Raw genomic sequence first — 19,684 nt, 5'->3', positions numbered from 1 at the left:
TAATTTGTTGTTCAATGATTTCTTATCATTTTAAAGTTTTTTAATTTGAGTGAGTAGACTTTGATTATGATTTTTGAGATGTAAGAGTTCCTCATTTTCTGAGTCAACTTTATTTTGGCATTCAAGCTTCTCGTCTTTTAAACACTTGATTTGTTCTAATAATTTTTTGTTAAGGTCCTTCAAGCATAAATTTTCCTCTTCTTTCTTTGATAGACTTTCATTGAATTTCTTGTCAAAACTTTCTTTTTCTTGTTCTAACTTGTGCTTCTTAGTTTTACACTTTTTGACTTGTGCAAGTAGTTTCTGGATATGATCTTTTAAACGAGATTTCTCTTCGTTTTTATTGGATATGACCTCCTCAATCTCTTTTTGTTTCTCCGGTATTGTGTTTTGATTCTTTTGAGGTATGTAATATCTTTAAAGTCTTCTGATGATGACATTATCGATTTTGACTTCATTGTCACGTCTCGAAATGTGATAATCTTTCCCTTATAAGAAACATCAATTTCTTTTTTTTTCTATGTTTAACATGAACACACCCAATTCTTTAAACCAAGGTGGACCAAGAATTATGTTAACCTCTATGTCATACATTTTTACAACAGGAAATTGGGATATGTACACATAATGATCTGTTGTTATTTGTAAATCATTAATTTTATATTTTTTTTCAAAAAAATATGTTGTTTTGCCTACATTGCTATCTGAAATTAATATTCGATTTGCCAGATTTATATTTATGTAATTTTTGTCATTGCTTGTACTAATAGCGATATTAACTTTTTTCCCTTGGATAGTCCCTCTTAATGTAATTAATTCGTGATGTGTGATTAAAATGTTCTTATAGGAAAATCATCCTTCCTGCATTTCTGAATTGGATTCCATTTGCTTCATCAATAATTTCGTTCTGTATGAGAGACCCACTTAAAAATATAATAATTTAATTTTTTGACTTTTTCGAATAACTTTGTTATAATTTATTTAACCCTTTTCTATATATATATAAAACCTTATATATAACTCTGATTGATATTTAAATATCAATAGTTAATAATTATACTTTTATCTCTATCTATATACTTTTAATAATTTTCCTTTAACAAAAATCGTTCCTTCGTTTGTAACATACGATTGAAAATAAGATATATTAATTTGTTGATTAAAGGTGGAAGATTAATATGAGGCGTGTACGGACGCGATGGATAGGTCGGGTGTGGATACAACATTTGAGTGGAGATGTCTGGCAATAGAAATAGAATACAATTGTGGTTGTGGAATATGATGCAGGTTTAGACACGGTCGGGCGATAATGGCAGTCGACAGTGCGTGCAATGGCTGCATATAATGGAACGGAGCGTGCATAACAAATTTGGCTATGAGAAGTTGTTCAAGGGGCAAAAAGCTAGCTACAATGGGTCTGCACAGGGAGTTAGAGTCGGCGACAGCAAAGTCAAATGAGGGGGTAGCAGAAATAACGACGAAACATGAGTGTTCAAATTGCTATATTGGCTCGAACTAAGGGACGCGGGTGGAATGACAACTAGAGAGAGAAAGAGCGAGTGGTTGGTCAGCGTGGGCGACGACAGATGCATTTGTGACTGTGCAGGGGTGTGAGCCGCTGTATGAGGAACGTGCCAGAGGCAGGTGTAGTCTAGCAGTGGTGCTGTGCTAGGGGCGCGGTCAAAACGACTGCGTGTGCAATCAAGCAATGTCCACGGGTGAGTCGAGTAGCGACGGCTGGTCATTTTTTTATTTTTTATTTTTAATTTTTGGTTATAATGACTTTCGATTTATTTTTATTTATAATGCTTTCGATTTATATTTTGGTTTTTTTTTTGTGTAAGCTTGGCAATACTTTCTTTTCTATTAATCATATATAAGGCAGGTAACAAAAAATATGTCTGGTGGCCTCAACCTGCCCGAAGGAAACTAGGTTTGTTGGCCACCGATCAACATCATATGCCGTCCAAAATTTAAACAGTTTGAGCATATCCATCCATGCTAAATAAGCTACTGTATCTACTATATGTTTAAACATTCTGCTATCAAAGTAAATGTTATCCGACCAGATCATTGTAGTAAACAACAAAATTGCATTACTTCCTATCTTATCTTCATTCAGTCATTTGATGATTCAATGGGAGCTGGGTCCTTAGCACTTAACCTTCACATTTCGTTCTGTAGTAGGCTTTGAATTTGTTTCTCCATTCGGCCTAAGCGGACATTCTGGTGGTACTGCTGCACCTGTACAACCTGGATCTCCCTTTGAATATCTTTTAAGCTTGGCCCCCTTGTTGTGTTCGCTGTCATGGCCCTTGCCAGTAGGTTCTTCATAACCCAATAGAGTTGGACTGTTTGTTTGAATAGAGTTTGCCTACCTCTGATGTGTCCCGAGTCTATGAGCAAAGGTTCCCAGTCCTCCGCTGGAAGCGGCTTTGCCATTGCCTTGGCATTCAACTCCACCTCCCATGTTGAAATTAGGGCCTTGACCTGTGTTAGAGTTCCCCCACTGTATGCATGCATGAGGTTCTGCATATTTTCCTCTCCTGTTTTCCTGCCCCTCTTCCGCTGGGTTTTACTGGTTGAGGCCGCCGACGTTTTCTTTTTGCTGTCAGTCTGTTTGTAGGCGCTGCGATGCCCTCTTCTTCCTGGCCCCGCTTCAGCCTTCACCATTTTGCCTTCAATCAGAGTTCCTTCCAACCATGACCACTCTCGAATTCTTGCCTTGTCCCGGAGCAGGAGTGCCGAAGTCAGAGGGGGAGGAAGATTAAACAGACCTATAAGAGTAGCGTAAGCAGAAACATTAAAACCAAACCAAATGTCAATGTTGCCATCCGACCATTCCTTGTGGAGCACCATTACAGAGTCACGATTCTGGGTTTGAGGAGTGTAACCCGAATTCCCCCAACCCCTTCATGACTTGCCTTCATCCTCACTGTGCCCAGATTTAAATGAATTTCTTCCCTCTGCCTCTCGGTTCTCCCCTTGGTCCAACCAACCCTTTGGCTTCCTGGTTTAGGCCCTACCACAACCAGCTTGACAGACTCATAGGTTTTGGAATACTCAGGTATTGGGATGCAAGTGGTTGACCAAACTTTGACTGAATTGACAGGCCCGCCGAGGTTTGGTGACCTCGGCTTGCCATTCCTGCCCCTTTGGACTTTGAAACTGCCATATAACTCGACCTTGATGGAATTGGTTGAAAGGTTGGTAAAGGACATACCTAGGATAACATTCCCTCCCTTCGGCTTTCCATTCTATCCTCGACCCTGCCATGTCTTCGGTTCCACAGAATTAACCACGCCATTGCATAATTGACAACCGCCCTTTAATGCCCCATTGAACCAAAAGTTTACCAGGAAGTCGAACAACGGCCGGTAGATCAGACTCCCCTAGCTTTATAAGGCTCCAACACCTCGTTCCTAGCCCACTGGGCCAGAAGATCACCTGAGGACCAGACAAAACAGACTGGACATACATGCGGTGGTTTGGACCCCAGACACCCCTTTCTTTCCTCTCTAGACTAGAGTATTTCCAGGCGACCGTAGACCCTCACGGGTGCCTCGGCCCCTTCCAAGTCCCAAACACTTGGTATTAACGAAACAAGTGCGAAGTTCACAACCCGAGTGACAAGAGCAACCCCTGACCCTCCATGCATCCCCCTTTTTTCCAACAGGTTACCATATAATACAGAAATTAAAATACTGGACATCAACAACAGAAAACTGAACCAAATACCATTAGAATCATGCGGAACCATCACCATTCGTTGCTGGACCATATCAAGACTAAGGCAGGCCTGAAGTACATACCAGTTTCCCTCCGAAGCGTTGGTGGCGTCTTCTTGCTGGCGGCGACAATCCCTCCTTTCGCAGGCAAGTTTCTCCCCCCTGCCACCAGTGTTGTCTCTTGCGTGCAAGTTCCTCTCCAGGCTTTGCATGCATACTCTAGCGTCCCTCACCATTTTTCTCCCTCGTATAACACCTTGCATTACCATTTGCCTTCCCAAGGCAGCTGACACCTGTTGCCTTTCTCTCCCGGTCCTTAATGCCGTGCTCGTGTGGGGTCCTTGGGTGGCCCGCCCGCCAGCCCTATCCTCTTGCTTTTCACACATGTTGTCGATCCGCTCAGGGATCTCCTTTCCCATCACACCCCGATCAAGGGGATTTATATTTTGTTTATATATATATATATATTATATTTATTATTTTTTTTTAATATTGTTTTTTATATTTGTATAAATATATATATTTTTAAATATTTTTTTGTGTATTTGTAATATATATATATTTCTTAAATGGCCAAAGGCCTAGTGGGTAAATTGGAAAAGCTCCAACAATGTGTAGCGAAATGCTTCAATATTGCGACAACAAGGTTGATGAAGAGTTGATGGACAAAGACCGAGATTTGAGAACGAGGTTCTTGTGCAACGATTGAGCAACCAGAGGATCGAACATCTCTAGTACCAATGTAACGAACAAAGTTCGTATATGCAGTGGAGTAATCTTCAAAAGACTTGGAAGACATAAACATCCATTGTAGGACAAGTAAGTGTATATTGAATATTATATAAAAGAATTGATGATATATGAGATGATTAGAATGAGGGTGAGGGTCTGCTTATATACCTTAGGCAGGTACCTCTTCACCAATGGTTATGTCCTTGGGGACATACCTTTTCATTAACTAGTTATTAATTAATCATTATCTATTATCATTATCATTTTACATTTTTTTGTTTTGTTTTTGTTAAGCTTGGCAGGACTCTCTCATTTTCGATTTTACATGTCCATTATTCACCCCGCAACGGTGGGAGGGTAGTACAAGATTCGAACCCAAGATCTCCGGTTCGGTGAGACTTCATTCCACGGCCATCGCCACTTGAGCTACCCCAGGCGGACCTCATTATCGTTTTACACTATTTGTATTATTTTATATATATTTTTATTCATAACAGATAACACAATGAAATATAAGACTAGGGTCCAACCAAAAACCCACTAGCGTTTCTAGATCTAGAGTGTTTCTCTAAACTCAAATATTAATGGAAGATAGCTTACAAATAATAAATCCACAACCTGACAAGTGAACTTAACAAAATCAATTAGCACTAGTAGAGCATTAAGAACAAATAATTATGAAAAAACATTACCATAGATGTAGAAGAATAACACCACAAAGCATTAACCCCAAAGACTTTCTTTATTATTTAGAAACTTCTAGTACAAAAGTGTAGCAGAGCTTCAGTAGCCAAGTAGCTTGATTTTTCTATGATACAATGTGATGAGCTAAAGCTCTCTTAAATAGAAAAATGAGAGAGAGATCCTTCTCCAAGTGGAAACATCTTGATCCCAAGCGCTAACGGCTAGATCCAAGAGGAAAATCACTAGATCCAGGCCAAAAAAATTGTAGCCCTTGATTGCTTATGCAGATCTTGAGAAGGAGAAATTGTTTTGACTGGAGGAATGGTTGCATTGAGAAAAAAATTTGATCCTGGAGTTGTTTGGACAACTTTAAAATATTTTCCATCCTTTTTCGTCGATTTTTTTTATTCAAAATAACCATCTTGGACCATCTCCTTTAAAAAATTCAATTTGCTGGGACAATAGCTTTGATCCTAGAGTTGTTTGGACCACTTTAAAATATTTTCCATCCTTTTTCCTCGAACTTTTTTTATTCAAAATAACCATCTTGGACATCTCCTTTAAAAAATTCAATTTGCTGGGACAATAGCTTGCTCTTCTGAACCATCGAATTTTGTTGGGAATTTCTCTTGCTTGATTTGTGGAGATTCCATCACTTTTTAACTTGACTCTTTTGTTGGGAAGGTCCACTTCAATTTTTTAATCATTTTCCACTTGGAGAGAATTTTTACTTTTCTCTCATTTTATTTTCTGGTTAATTATTTGCCATTTTTTGCCAAAAATTAGAAAAAATGGGATTTGAGGGGTAAATACATATTTTTCCACCCTCAAAGTGTGTCTAGATAAAAAGTTGAGGTGTAGAGGTCTAATTTTTTATTACTCATGTTGAGGTTTCTAAGTCTAACAATTAGAAACCCTCCGTGCACTTTACTGATTTATTCCTACCTACTACTTGTTCTGTTAATTAACAAGTTATTTACCATGTAAATACTGAAAATAAATACAAGTGCATGCTCAACACATTACTGAAAATAAATACAAAAGTGTGGCAGAGCTTCAATAGCCAAGTAGCTTGATTTTTCTATGATACAATGTGATGAGCTAAAGCTCTCTTAAATAGAAAAATGATAGAGAGATCCTTCTCCAAGTGGAAACGTCTTGATCCCAAGCGCTAACGGCTAGATCCAAGAGGAAAATAGCTAGATCCAGGCCAAACAAATTGTAGCCCTTGATTGCTTACGCAGATCTTGAGAAGGAGAAATTGTTTTGATTGGAGGAATGGTTGCGTTGAGAAAAAAATTTGATCCTGGAGTTGTTTGGACCACTTTAAAATATTTTCCATCCTTTTTCGTCTATTTTTTTAATTCTAAATAACCATCTTGGACCATCTCCTTTAAAAAATTCAATTTGCTGGGACAATAGCTTTGATCCTGGAGTTGTTTGGACCACTTTAAAATATTTTCCATCCTTTTTCCTCTAACTTTTTTTATTCAAAATAACCATCTTGGACCATCTCCTTTAAAAAATTCAATTTGCTGGGACAATAGCTTGCTCTTCTGGACCATCGAATTTTGTTGGGAATTTCTCTTGCTTGATTTGTGGAGATTCCATCACTTTTTAACTTGACTCTTTTGTTGGGAAGGTCCACTTCAATTTTTTAATCATTTTCCACTTGGAGAGAATTTTTACTTTTCTCTCATTTTATTTTCTGGTTAAGTATTTGCCATTTTTTGCCAAAAATTAGAAAAAATGGGATTTGAGGGGTAAATACATATTTTTCCACCCTCAAAGTGTGTCTAGATAAAAAGTTGAGGTGTAGAGGTCTAATTTTTTATTACCCATGTTGAGGTTTCTAAGTTTAACAATTAGAAACCCTCCATGCACTTTACTGATTTATTCCTACCTACTTGTTCGACCTACTTGTTTTGTTAATTAAAAAGTTATTTACCATGTAAATACTGAAAATATTCAAGTGCATGCTCAACACATTACAGATCATCAACTGAAGGAAACAGAAATAAGCATACAAATGACACCATTATTTTTGGACTAATGTCCTCGGAAAAACCCAATGTGGGAAAACCGGTGCAGTTATCTGAGGGTTTTATTATTAAGCAACTCTTTTCTGAGTACACTGGGTGCCAAACTGGCTAACCCGATAGAGATACAAAATTTGGCAGCAATACCTCTCTTTGGAAATAGGTATTCGGAAAGCCTGCTCCACGAACTCCCTCTCCCGCACAATTTGAAGCTCAGCGTCAGCCCTGCTAGCCTCTGCGTCAGCCCTGCTGGCCTCTGTGTCAGTTTGAAACCCTCTGCGTCAGCCTACTGAGGCTCCGCGCAGCCTCTCTAGCTCTCTGCGTCACTCCTGTAGCCTCTGCGTGGATGACGTAGGCCCTTCTGGCTCTGCGCAGTCTCTGTTGCTTCAGCGTGGCTCCCTCTGGCTCAATGTCTGCCTCTCTCTGCTTCTGCGCTGGTCTCTTGGCACTGTCCTTGCCTCTCTACCTCATACTTACTGCCCTTCGCTGCAACTGATCACTTATTCTATCTCTCTTAGCAAACCCCGCTCTAGAGAATAGAATGACTGATCACTCTGGTGTGCTCTCCAAGTGACCCTCAAGCCTCTTCTTATACTTTTCTCGTTGACAAATCAACGGTCGAGATTAAGTCTCTAATCAACGACTAAGATTAGATCTGGCTTGATCCATGTCTTTTGGACCACTCTAACACAGTTTTATATTAATTCACATTAATATTTTAATTTCCATAAGTTTAGACTTAGGGACTCCATTAAAAATATTAATTATTTTAATATCTTCCAAACTGTTAGAATTTGCCCAAACCCTTTCTGGGTATTGTAGATCTCATGTGTCCTAACCTCTCCACCAAATTTCTTGGCTAGAGCACATCCGATGCTACCCCAAATCAACAACTCATACCCCCTACAACTTCTATACTATATAGACAACACTTACTACATTTTACATCAAATAATTATTAAAATTGCCAACTAGTGGGAAATTTTTAATAATTAAAAAGTGACGCTTAGACTCATCCAAATTCTCCAAAACTTTAGAGATGATCTAGTATGGTAATATATATTAATTCTAGACACTAAGACTCACCTAAGACTCTACCATCAAGCTGAACTCTAGCTTTGGGGTATATTTGGGAGAAAAACTTAATTGATTATAAGTGTTGAAAAACACAAATAATGAGCTAAGCAAAAAACTCTCTAGAATGAACTCACATGCTAGTATAGTCCTAAGCTATCGATACGCTTTTTACATGACTCATTTTCATCATATTAGAACCATTTTTACAAAATCCCCGCAGGGCTGCAAGATTCCAATCTAGTCCATTCTACTCTTGTAGCTAACCTTCAAGCTGAAAACAAAAATCTCTATACATACCATTTGAAGGCTTATTCGTTGGAAACAAATTGGATGCATGGGCCATGAGCGTTGAGGCATATTTCAAGACCCAACAGAACCCAATAGACCTTCAAAAGATGGTTATTGTTAAAGTTAATATGAACAACTAGGTGCACACATGATGGTGGTTGAATGTTCAGTTATTAGTTTCAAAAATCACTTTCGGGAGGATATTCGGAAGTGTGATTTTACTGTCTTGGCTATAAGGAGCCCATATTAGTGTCTTGGTTGCAGCTCCAATTATTACTAGGAATTAATGTAACAATATATTGATTGGCTCAGCCCATTATCCATCGGATTAGAGGTACAAGATTTTGGGAGAGACTCAACATCCAATTATTTAATTATTTTTGTATTTGGGAAAGGAATTAGAACTTTTCTGTCTCTAGCCTTGAAATTTGGAGGAGAGGCTAAGGAACATGAGATCTCCAAGACCCAAAAATCGTTTTGAGAAATTCCACCCGGATGAGGAGTTATTAAAATAATTAATATTTTTAATGGGTTCCTAAGTCTAAACTTAGGAAAATAAAATTTTTAATGGGTATTAATAAAGATAAGGGTGAGAAGCTTTTAAGAGACGAGGATCAATTCTATTTTAAACTTAGCCGTTGATTAGAGACTTAATCTCGTCTGTTGATTCATCAACAGGAAAAGTATAAGAGAAGACTTGAGGATCATTTGGAGACACGTCGGCAGATAGTCTGTATCTCAAGGAAAATCGATTCTCAAGAGAAGGAGATCGATTTCAGAGGGAGAGTTGCAGGGTGGAGGAAGAGGAGGGCATCAATAGTAGTCAGTGACTGAGGAGGAGGTGACACACGAACAGTGAGAGACAACAAAGAGAAACACAACCCAGAGGAGAGAAGTAGCCCTCACGCAGGTTGACGCAGAGGGACGCAGAGCCACTCAGAGCCACGCAGAGTGACGCAAAGGTGACGCAAGAGTGGGAGAAGGATCTCCAAAGTGTCAGAAAGTTTCAAAGGGAAAGTCTCAGGTGTTTTCTTTCAGTTTCTCTGTAAAATCATTCCTTGTAAAAGCAACTATTGCTGAAAATTAATAAAACCCTCATCTGCTGGACCGGTTTTTCCGGGGACAATTGTCCAAAAATAACTGTGTTGATGTGATTGGTTCTTGTGCATGTATTTTCTCTATGTAATTATGTGATAACTACAGTAGAATTTATTAATATTTGCTGAAGTGATTTCGTAAATAACTTATTGTGAAGAATAAGTAGGTGAAATAAATCAGTTGCTGCAGTAGAATTTCAGTGTTGAAATTTTCACATGGTATTAGAGTAGAGATCCGGCAACAGGAGAGAAGAATTGACTATGGGTCAAGAGCATGATGCAGAGGCATCAACTCAAAGGGACTCACAGATTTCCAGAAGAATTCACAAGGGACATGGATCACGATTATTCTATGTTAGCTTCCAGATTGGAAGAAGAAATTGCTTGCCTAGCAAGCTCTACCTCGAAATTCAAGAATGTTTTTCAAATTATCAGGAAGAAAGAATGAATTTTTAGATCACCATGGGAAATAAGGCAAAGTGTACCCCAGTGGGAAGAGGTACTGTAGTCTTTCAAACCGAAGCAGGAGAGCGACTTCGAGCAACGAATGTGCTGCATGTACCAGGATTGGGGATGAACTTACTCTCGTATCTCAACTCCAAAACAAGGGCTATGACGCTTTCTTCATTAAGGAGAAAGTATATGTCAAACACCCAAGTTGGAAAAGGAAGGCGCAGATTAGAATCAGAAGTAATAGGCTGTATAGATTACAGCTAGAATCACTAATGGCACTGATAGGCGCAGGAGGATGGGACACTTACACCATGGGGCTCTGAGAATTCTCAGGAAAACAGTATCAAGAATTACAGAATTGAGTACTGAACGAGATGATGTATGTAGAGGGTGCGCTCTGGGCAAGTATGACAAAGTAGCATTTTCCAGAAGTAACAATAGAGCTAAGAGTGTGCTAGGATTGATACACTCAGACATTTGCAGACCGATGTCCACAAAAGCTCTTAGTGGTGCCAAATACTTCGTCACCTTCATCGATGACCATTCCAGGAAGACTTGGATCTACTTTCTGAAAACCAAGGATGATATTTTTGGTCGAGTCAAAGAGTTCAAGGCTCTAGTGGAGAATCTGATAGGAAAGAAGATAAAAGTGTTGCGCTTAGACAGTGGTGGAGAGTATATTGACAAGGACTTCACCGATTTTTGCGCTAAGGAAGACATCAAAAGAGAGTGGACAACTCCCTACAATCTGGAGTAGAATGGGGTAGCAGAAAGGAAAAACAAGATTATTGTGGAAACAGCTAGGGCAATGTTGTATGATCAGGATATGCCCAAATTCCTGTGGGCAGAAGCATGCAACACGACAGTTTATGTCTAGAACAGGACTCCACACAGGGCATTGGGTAAAATCACTTCGGAAAGGGTCCTCACCAGGACGACACCTGAAGTCAGTCATTTTAGGATATTTGGGAGTTTAGCATGTTGTCGTGTACCCAAAGAAAAGAGAAAGAAATTAGATCAAACTGTTGAGAAAGGATATCTTGTGGGATATCGCGAGAATGCTAAGGCATATAGAGTCTATCTTCTAGGGAGTAGGAAGGTAGTAGTTCAGCGGGATGTAAAGTTTATGGAGATAGAGCTTTCAGGAAATCCCGAGAAATGCCTTCCAAGGAGCAGTCAAAAGACGATTTGTTGGTCCAACTACTTTGACCAACAAAAACTAGTACTGGAAATTCTCCTGAAGACAAAGCTTCAAAACAAGAGGAATCTCAAGGAGAGGAAGAATTGATAGATGTGCCCACTACCAGTGGAAGAACAAGCTAGGAACTCCGACAGATTCTACGGGATGCAGGGGACTTGATTGGTGCACCCAGGAATAATAAAAGGGAGCAAAGACAACCAGACTGATACCAGGCCCTAGTAGCTCAGGTTGGAGAAACTTCTAGTTTTCAGGAGGCCGTTCAACATCAAGTATGGGTAGATGTTATGGTGGAGGAATACAGTTCTATAATGGTCAATGATGTCTGGGAAGTGGTACCTAGGCCTCAAGACAGGTCAGTGGTAGGTTCGAGATGGATCTACAAGGTCAAATATGCTGCAGACGACAGTGTGGAGAAATACAAAGCCAGGTTTGTGGCTAAGGGGTATGCTTAGAAGGAAGGGATAGACTACGAAGAAACCTTCGCCCCAGTAGCCAAGTATACTTCTATTAGAACCGTGATATCTCTTGTAGCACAGATGGGGTGGGAGATTCACCAAATGGATGTCAAGACGACATTCTTGAACGAGGTAATAGGAGAGGAAGTATACATTGAACAACCAGAGGGTTTTGAGACACATGAGAAGAAATCTCATGTATGCAGATTAAAGAAAGCCTTGTATGGGCTTAAACAGGCACCTAGAGCATGGTACGGTCGAATTGATGGCTACTTGCAGAAGATGGGGTTCGTCAAGAGTGACGCAGACCCTAATATCTACTATCTTGTCGTAGAGAATGAGCCTCTAATCCTAGTGTTATATGTGGATGATCTTTTCCTGACAGGATCATCCAGGCTCATCAAACACTGCAAGAAGAACCTAGCCCCAAAATTCGACATGAAGGATTTGGGACAGATGCATTATTTCCAGGGGTTGTTTGGCAGTAGAAGGGTGAGATCTTCCTTGGACAAGGGAGATATGCTATAGAGATCTTGAAGAGATTCAGGATGCAGGACTGTAGACCTATGGCTACTCCAATGATCATCAACTGGAAGAAGATTGATGCATCAGAAGATAAAGATGTTGATCCCACCTTGTACAGGCGACTTGTAGGGTCCCTGATGTATCTGGTCAATACTAGGCCAGATATTTGTTATGCTGTCAACACCCTCAGTCAGTTGATGGTGGAACCCAAGAGGGCGCACTGGGAAACAACCAAACATGTTCTCAAGTATATACAAGGAACAGTCGAGCATGGACTATTGTACACCCAAGGCTGGAAGTTCACTGACGTAGATTGGGCTAGAAGTTCAGTAGATTGGAAAAGTACAACTGGGTACTGTTTTAGGATTGGATCAGGAATAACCTCCTAGTGTAGTAGGAAACATAAATCCGTGGCTCTGAGCTCAGTTGAAGCGAAATATATGGCTGCTAGCACAACTTTGTGTGAAGCCATATGGATTAGGAAATTGCTTATGAAACAATTTAGGAGAAGGATGGAAGTGACCAGGATTTTGTGTGATAATTAGAGTTGCATCAAGCTCTTTGAGAATCCAGTATTTCATGATCGGTCGAAGCACATTGATATCAGGTGTCACTTTGTCAGAGACTGTGTCCAATGAGGAGTAGTACAGTTGAGGTACACTCCTACAGGAGAATAGGTGGTAGACATCCTCACCAAGGCCTTAGGAAGAACAAAGTTTGTTTATTTCAGGGAGAAGATGGGGATGGTGAAGAATCCATTTTAGTAGCAGAAATGGATAAGTGTCGGGAGTTGCAATGCAGCAGTTAGTAGTGGCAGTGCTATGGGAAACATGATGCAGCATGTTGAGAGGGAGCTACAGTACAGATGTAGCAGTGGCGGTGGCAGTGTCATGGTTAGCAATAAAGGAAGCAGCAGTGCAGGGGGTGTGAGGCAGCAAGCCAAGCATCAACACAGGTATCGATGTGGAAGATCAGTATGATGTTTCTATGGTGAAGCATTGCTAGAGCACATTCCTCGCTAAGAGGGAGTGTTGATTTTTGGTAGCATCGGATGTGCTCTAGCCTTGAAATTTGGAGGAGAGGCTAAGGCACATGAGATCTCCAAGACCCATAAATCGTTTTGAGAAATTCCACTCGGATGAGGAGTTATTAAAATAATTAATGGGTATTAATAAATATAAGGGTGAGAAGCTTCTAAGAGACAAGGATCAAGTTTGTTTTAATCTTAGTCATTGATTAGAGACTTAATCTCGTTTGTTGATTCATCAACAGGAAAAGTATAAGAGAAGACTTGAGGATCATTTGGAGACACACCGACAGATATTTAGTATCTCAAGGAAAATCGATTCTCAAGGGAAGGAGATTGATTTCAGAGGGAGAGTTGCAGGGTGGAGGAAGAGGAGGGCATCAACAGCAGTCAGTGATTGAGGAGGAGGTGACACAGGGACAATGAGAGACAGCGCAGAGAGAGACGCAGTACAGAGGAGAGACATAGCCCTCACGCAGGCTAACGTCGAGGGACGCAGAGCCACTCAGAGCCACATTGAGCCACGCAGAGTGACACAGGAGTGGGAGAAGGGTCTCCAAAGTGTCAAAAAGTTTCAAAGGGAAAGTCTCAGGTGTTTTCTTTCAGTTTCTCTATAAAATCATTCCTTGTAAAAGTGATTGTTGCTGAAGATTAATAAAACCCTCATCTGCTGCACCGGTTTTCCCGCATTGGGTTTTTCCAGGGACAATTGTCCAAAAACAACTGTGTTGATGTGATTGGTTCTTGTGCATGTATTTTCTCTATGTAATTATGTGATAACTGCAGTAGAATTTATTTTAATATTCGCTGAAGTGATTTCGTAAATAACTTATTGTGAAGAATAAGTAGGTGAAATAAATCAGTTGCTGCAGTAGAATTTCAGTTTAGAAATTTTCACATTTTCAACATATCTTCCTTTGAGTGTGATTTCCATTTTTCTTTGAAAGTTGGAGCCAAGCTGCTTATCTGACCTTCCAAATCAACTCAGCAGTGCTGATGACAATTGTTGAAAAGGGTCCTTGCACCTAGTTCTTCTTCTTCTTCTACTGCCCTTGCCACTACTGATGCACACAAAGACAATGGTCAAAACAAGGGGCCAACCAATCCACTTCTTTGGGGAATGGGAAGAAGAAATCTTGCAACTATCACAGAAAAGTTTGGTCATTTAAATAGTAAATATTGCATGCTACAAGCGAATAAGGAAAAATCTCTTCTTACAAAACAACAAGAAGGGATTGGAGAGACCAAAATAGATGTCACTTACTCCAGTGCTCCATATCCTCAATTATTTCAGTTTTCTAATGGCTCAAGATTATTCAACCAACAATAGAGAAGTTCTTTTCACTCATAATTGTCCGATGAAAGACAAGCTGATGCAGTTGGTCATAGATATTGACACTACAAATCTCATGTGTACCTACCACCTACTGCAACACATATCAACCCATACCATTGTAGGTAGGTCAAGGAGGCAGAGCTTAAACACTAATTACTCAAATGTGGTTTGCCACTTTTACTGTCTAGCCTTTTATTGGCACTGTTGATTGTGATGCCACACCCATCGATTGTTCTGACATTATTTTTTCACTCCTTACCAAATGATTGCAATGTAGTTAATGACGTATTCAGTAAGACCTAGCAACTGTTCAAGGATGGTAAAGTTCATGAACTTATTGTTTCTTCCCTTAATTCCTTGACTTCTGGAAGGACCGTTATTGAGCAAGTCAACCTCCATAAATTCATTTCCCTTCGTTCTGTACTCTTTCTTACACCTTTCGACCTGCAACAACCTCCTAAGACAAAAAAAAATGATTCGTGCAGTTTGTCTTTGAGCAGGGAGGTGATTCCCATCTGTCCTATTATTGTTTTGGACAAAGAGTCACTGATCTCCTTGCAGTCACTCATATCAGTGATGAAGCAGATAAATCTGCACATTCTAGAGCAATAACTATTTGTGTAGTTCCCTTCCTTGATGTTTCACCTCAAACAGAGTGTAAGGAAACGATATCTTTTGCACAAGTTCTTCAACAAACTCCTATAAGCTTGGTTCTTATTTTATTTACCCTCTACAGCTGAACAGAGCATTCTGCCCCTGTATCAGGCACTCTGTTTTCAGAAGGTTTTCTGACTTTAGACCTAAGAGGACATATGGTTCCATGCAATCACCCTAACTACACAAGGCCAATAAATTACATCGTTGGAAAGGTTCTACCCCTTTTGATCAATAGAAATTTTGGAAAATTTCCTCTAAGCAGCAATGAATGAGATTCCAAAACTGTTTATAGTTATTTCCTCTGAATATAACTCCCATAGAATGTCAGAATTTTCTTTGTAACTGGCCTGACATCTTCATGTCGCTGATGCCCTCTCCATTTTTGGTCTCCTGATATTCTATTTATTCTAATGAAGAGAGTATAGTGTGTACAGTTCAGCAGTTATCCTGTGTCTTCTTTTTTTCTCTTTCCTCTGTCTGCTTTTCCACTTTTGTGTATTTTTCACTTTGGCATAACATTTCTGTATTGCTCTCCTTGCTAACTTAAAACCTAGATCATATCAAGGATCACATTTGCTGTTTTGTAAAAGAGTATTTTTCTATGATGATTTTTGGTGCAGGCTATATTTTTCCCATTTTGCAGTTTTTTAACGGTGCATTCCTTTGCTTATAAGAACTTAGTTATTCTAGGTTTTATTTTAACTAAATTACTGGTTTGCATTGCAGTTGGAGAAGTTGGTGTCAAAGGAGAGTGAGAGTTACAACACAATTGCATTTCATTTTTATGTCCAATTCCATCTGCATTTGCAGGTTAGTTCACAATATCAAAGTTTCTTTACCACACAAATTTAGTTTCCAGAAGATAATGATGCAAATATTTGGATGTTGTTATCAATTATATAAATAAGTGCAGAGGTGATTTCATTTGTGATGGTTTTTATTCCAGCTTTCAGAAGCTGCAGAATATGCTAGAAACAACAAAATAGTTTTGAAAGGAGATCTTCCCATTGGAGTGGATCGACATAGTGTGGATACATGGGTCTATCCAAATCTATTCCGGATGAACACATCAACTGGTGCACCACCAGACTATTTTGATAAGAATGGGCAGAACTGGGGCTTTCCTACTTATAACTGGGAGGAAATGTCCAAGGATAATTATGCCTGGTGGCAAGCACGACTGGCACAGGTTTTGTAGTTTTCGTTTCTGCTATATGTTACATACATATTACCATCAGTTTCACAAATAGGGTACTTGTCTTGATTGGTTTCAGCTTCATAACTCTGGAGACACATCCTTCATTTCCAAAATATTTTTGTAAAATACCTTTATAGGACAAAGCATTCATTTTGCATGCTACAAACATGGATATTTGCAGATGGGGAAATATTTCACAGCATACAGAATAGATCATATTCTGGGCTTTTTTAGAATTTGGGAACTCCCAGAACATGCAGTAACTGGTCTCATGGGAAAATTCCGACCTTCAATTCCTCTTAGTCAGGTATTTTATCTTGCTTTTGGTTAGTTCTTTTGATGACTAGGAATTTATTTACATAGCAAAAGAAACTCTCTACTGACTGTCCCAGTAGGGAGAAATAAAAATCAGCCTCTGATGAAAGTAAAAATTAAAATTCCAGCATCACTTTTTTAGTTATTTTATGCTTTTTAATTTATGTTCACATTGTATAGTATTTAAAGATTTATGTTAGGAATCCTTGCTGACGTTTTTCTCTCTTGTGGAATAAAATACTTTCCAGTTAAATTTGTTCCAGCATCACTTTTTTAGTTATTTTATGCTTTTTAATTTATGTTCACATTGTATAGTATTTAAAGATTTATGTTAGCAATCCTTGTCGACGTTTTTCTCTCTTGTGGAATAAAATACTTTTCAGTTAAATTTGTTTGTCTGACGATTGGATCTGGGACTTAATTAATACTGTTTGTCTGGTTGTTAGCTTTGAAGTTGCACTGGAAACATTCCCTCGTGACATTTTAACTGTTATGGTTTCGGCACATTCATGCCAAATATTTGAGGAATATATAAAAGCCTTGTCTATGAGATTTCATTTGAAGCAGGTTACTCTCTATTCAAATTCCCATTAAATGCCTGTGTAATGATGTTCTTTGAATATATATGATCTTTTAGGGAGAGCTTGAAATGAAGGGTATTTGGGACTTCAATCGTTTGAGTCAACCTTATATCGTGGATAATATATTGCAGGTTTGTTCTCAGATTCAGATTTATCATATAATTTTATGTAGCAGATAAAATAATTAAAACTCCTGTGTTTGTGAAGGAAAGCACATAAAACCTGAACTCTGTTTGCATTTAGAATTTTCAGCTTTTATTTTTCTCATTTCAAAATACCTCATTTGCATATCATCCGTATGATTGAATAATTCTGCATTAATTTGTGTGTTCTTTACCTGTTCCTTTCTGGGTGTTTTAACTTGCAAGTCTATTTTATGGTATGATTTTTCAGGATAAGTTTGGAAGTATTTGGATGGATGTGGCTTCAACATATCTCAGCAAAAACCAATATGAACGTTATGAGGTGTGTTGTATAATCATTTTTTGTGCTTATGTAATTGGTGGAGTTTTTTAATTTATATTGAATGGCTTACATGGTAGAAAATAACCCATTTTATTGTGGAAGATATGGAATCATTTTCTTTATAATCACATACATTTATGATGTGTTTAAAACTACACTTTAATGTCAAAGAGAATGTGCATGGTTTTTTTTTTTGCCACAAGGAAAGCTTATCCAAGATTCCATGGAAGAATGCAAATATTATTCTAGTAGATACTAGAGGCACTTGAGTCTTACATAGCAACCTGTGACCATATAATGGTCCTTTATTTCAGAGATGCTTACATTCTTGGGTTCCGGATACTATTGTGTGGCAATGATGACTACCTCTTCACCAATATTTTAGCATTTGTCTCTGTTAATAAAACACTCTCCTTGATGATTCTTTTGCATTGTTCCATTCGCAGGGGTTGTTTGTTGGCTTCCTAATTGTATGTATTGAAAGCTGACACTTTGGGTTGCTTGTTGGAGGCTCCTCATATTGCAGGGCAGGTCCATGCTATCCTTCTCCTAAATGGCTTAGAGATGGTTAACAATCATTTTGCTGATGGTTCTCTTCTTTTGTCAAGTGTGGAGCAGAAAATAGTAGAGTGTTGATTCATTGGATGTGCTCTAGCTCCGAAATTTTGTGGAGGGGCTAGAACACATGAGATCTCCAAGACCCAGAAATCGTTTGAGAAATTCCACCCGGATGAGGAGTTATTAAAATAATTAATATTTTTAATGGGTCCCTAAGTCTAAACTTAGGAAAATAAAAATATTAATGGGTATTAATAAGATTATGAGTGAGAAACTTCTAAGTGACGAGGATCAAGTATGTTTTAATCTTAGCCGTTGATTAGGGACCTGTGAAACCGGATTCGCTGGAAATGGGCTACGTGTCCGAATCCCACGAATCAAACACAATTTGGTGGAGATTCGAATCCCAGAATGGGACACGTCGTGTCCTAACGGGACATGATTGAATCCCGCATGTGTCACGTTAGGGCACAACGTGTCACGATTTTGGGATTCGAATCCCAAAAAAGGGAAACCCGCAGGCATAAAAAAACGTTGTTCTATCAGTCATTTTACCATTTCTCTCTTTCTGTTTTGCATACATTGAGTTGTGGGCAAGGAGCTAAGGGTTTGGAGCAAGGATCTAAGGGTGTGGAGCATTCGGCAAGGAGATTCAAGCACCACGTAAGTGCATTTCATCTCTATTTTTTTGCATTTCTATTACAACAATTTGTATATGAATTTTTTTTACAAATTTGTGCATGTTTTGTTTATTTTTTTTACAGTATTCATGGTTCAATCAAGGGCAGCAGTTAGGGGGCAAAAGAAGGGGAAGAATGTCTCCATTGGAGATGCCCCTCCTCCCCCAATATCATCAGAGTCTGCTGCAAGTAATGTTGAGGGAAGAGGAGGACCTAAAGACATCATTGAGAAATATCCCTTGTGGAAATGTGTCACAAGAGAGGATGGGACAAGCACCAAGGGAGAAGGGAGGAGGCAATGTGCAATAGAGATGCAACTTTTGCCACATTTCTTTCAAAAGCACATATTACCATGTGAAAGGTCATTTGTTGGCTTTACCAGGTTGTGGAATTGGAGCTTTTAAAGCTATTCCTTTACAAAAGAGGAAAGAAATGGAAAGGGAGTTCATTGTTGGTATGGCAAACGTGGTTGCAAAATCAAGAAAAACCAAGAATGAAGACCCCCTTCCATTTTTGAAGAAAGGCACCACCAAATTTCCATTTGAAAGCTCTATTGGGGGACAAGCAGCAAAAAGAACAACAATTTCA

General features: G+C 39.0%; 1 protein-coding gene across 1 annotated transcript in view; it reads left to right on the top strand.

The window, feature by feature from the left end:
• LOC149267367 (4-alpha-glucanotransferase DPE2-like) overlaps nucleotides 1-19,684 on the top strand; it is a 125,989-nt gene that overhangs the window by 35,490 nt on the left and 70,815 nt on the right. The window contains 5 exon segments of the mRNA XM_089432399.1: nucleotides 16,026-16,109; nucleotides 16,246-16,488; nucleotides 16,679-16,804; nucleotides 17,450-17,524; nucleotides 17,787-17,858. Of these exon segments, the coding sequence (XP_089288525.1) occupies nucleotides 16,026-16,109; nucleotides 16,246-16,488; nucleotides 16,679-16,804; nucleotides 17,450-17,524; nucleotides 17,787-17,858 (600 nt within the window).

Source organism: Pinus tabuliformis, chromosome 6 (assembly GCF_031772625.1).
Source record: "Pinus tabuliformis cultivar Carrire ecotype Pingquan chromosome 6, CPIR1, whole genome shotgun sequence".
Taxonomy (NCBI): domain Eukaryota; kingdom Viridiplantae; phylum Streptophyta; class Pinopsida; order Pinales; family Pinaceae; genus Pinus; species Pinus tabuliformis.
The sequence above is the reverse complement of the archived record's forward strand: the minus strand, read 5'-3'. Positions and strand labels throughout refer to the sequence as shown.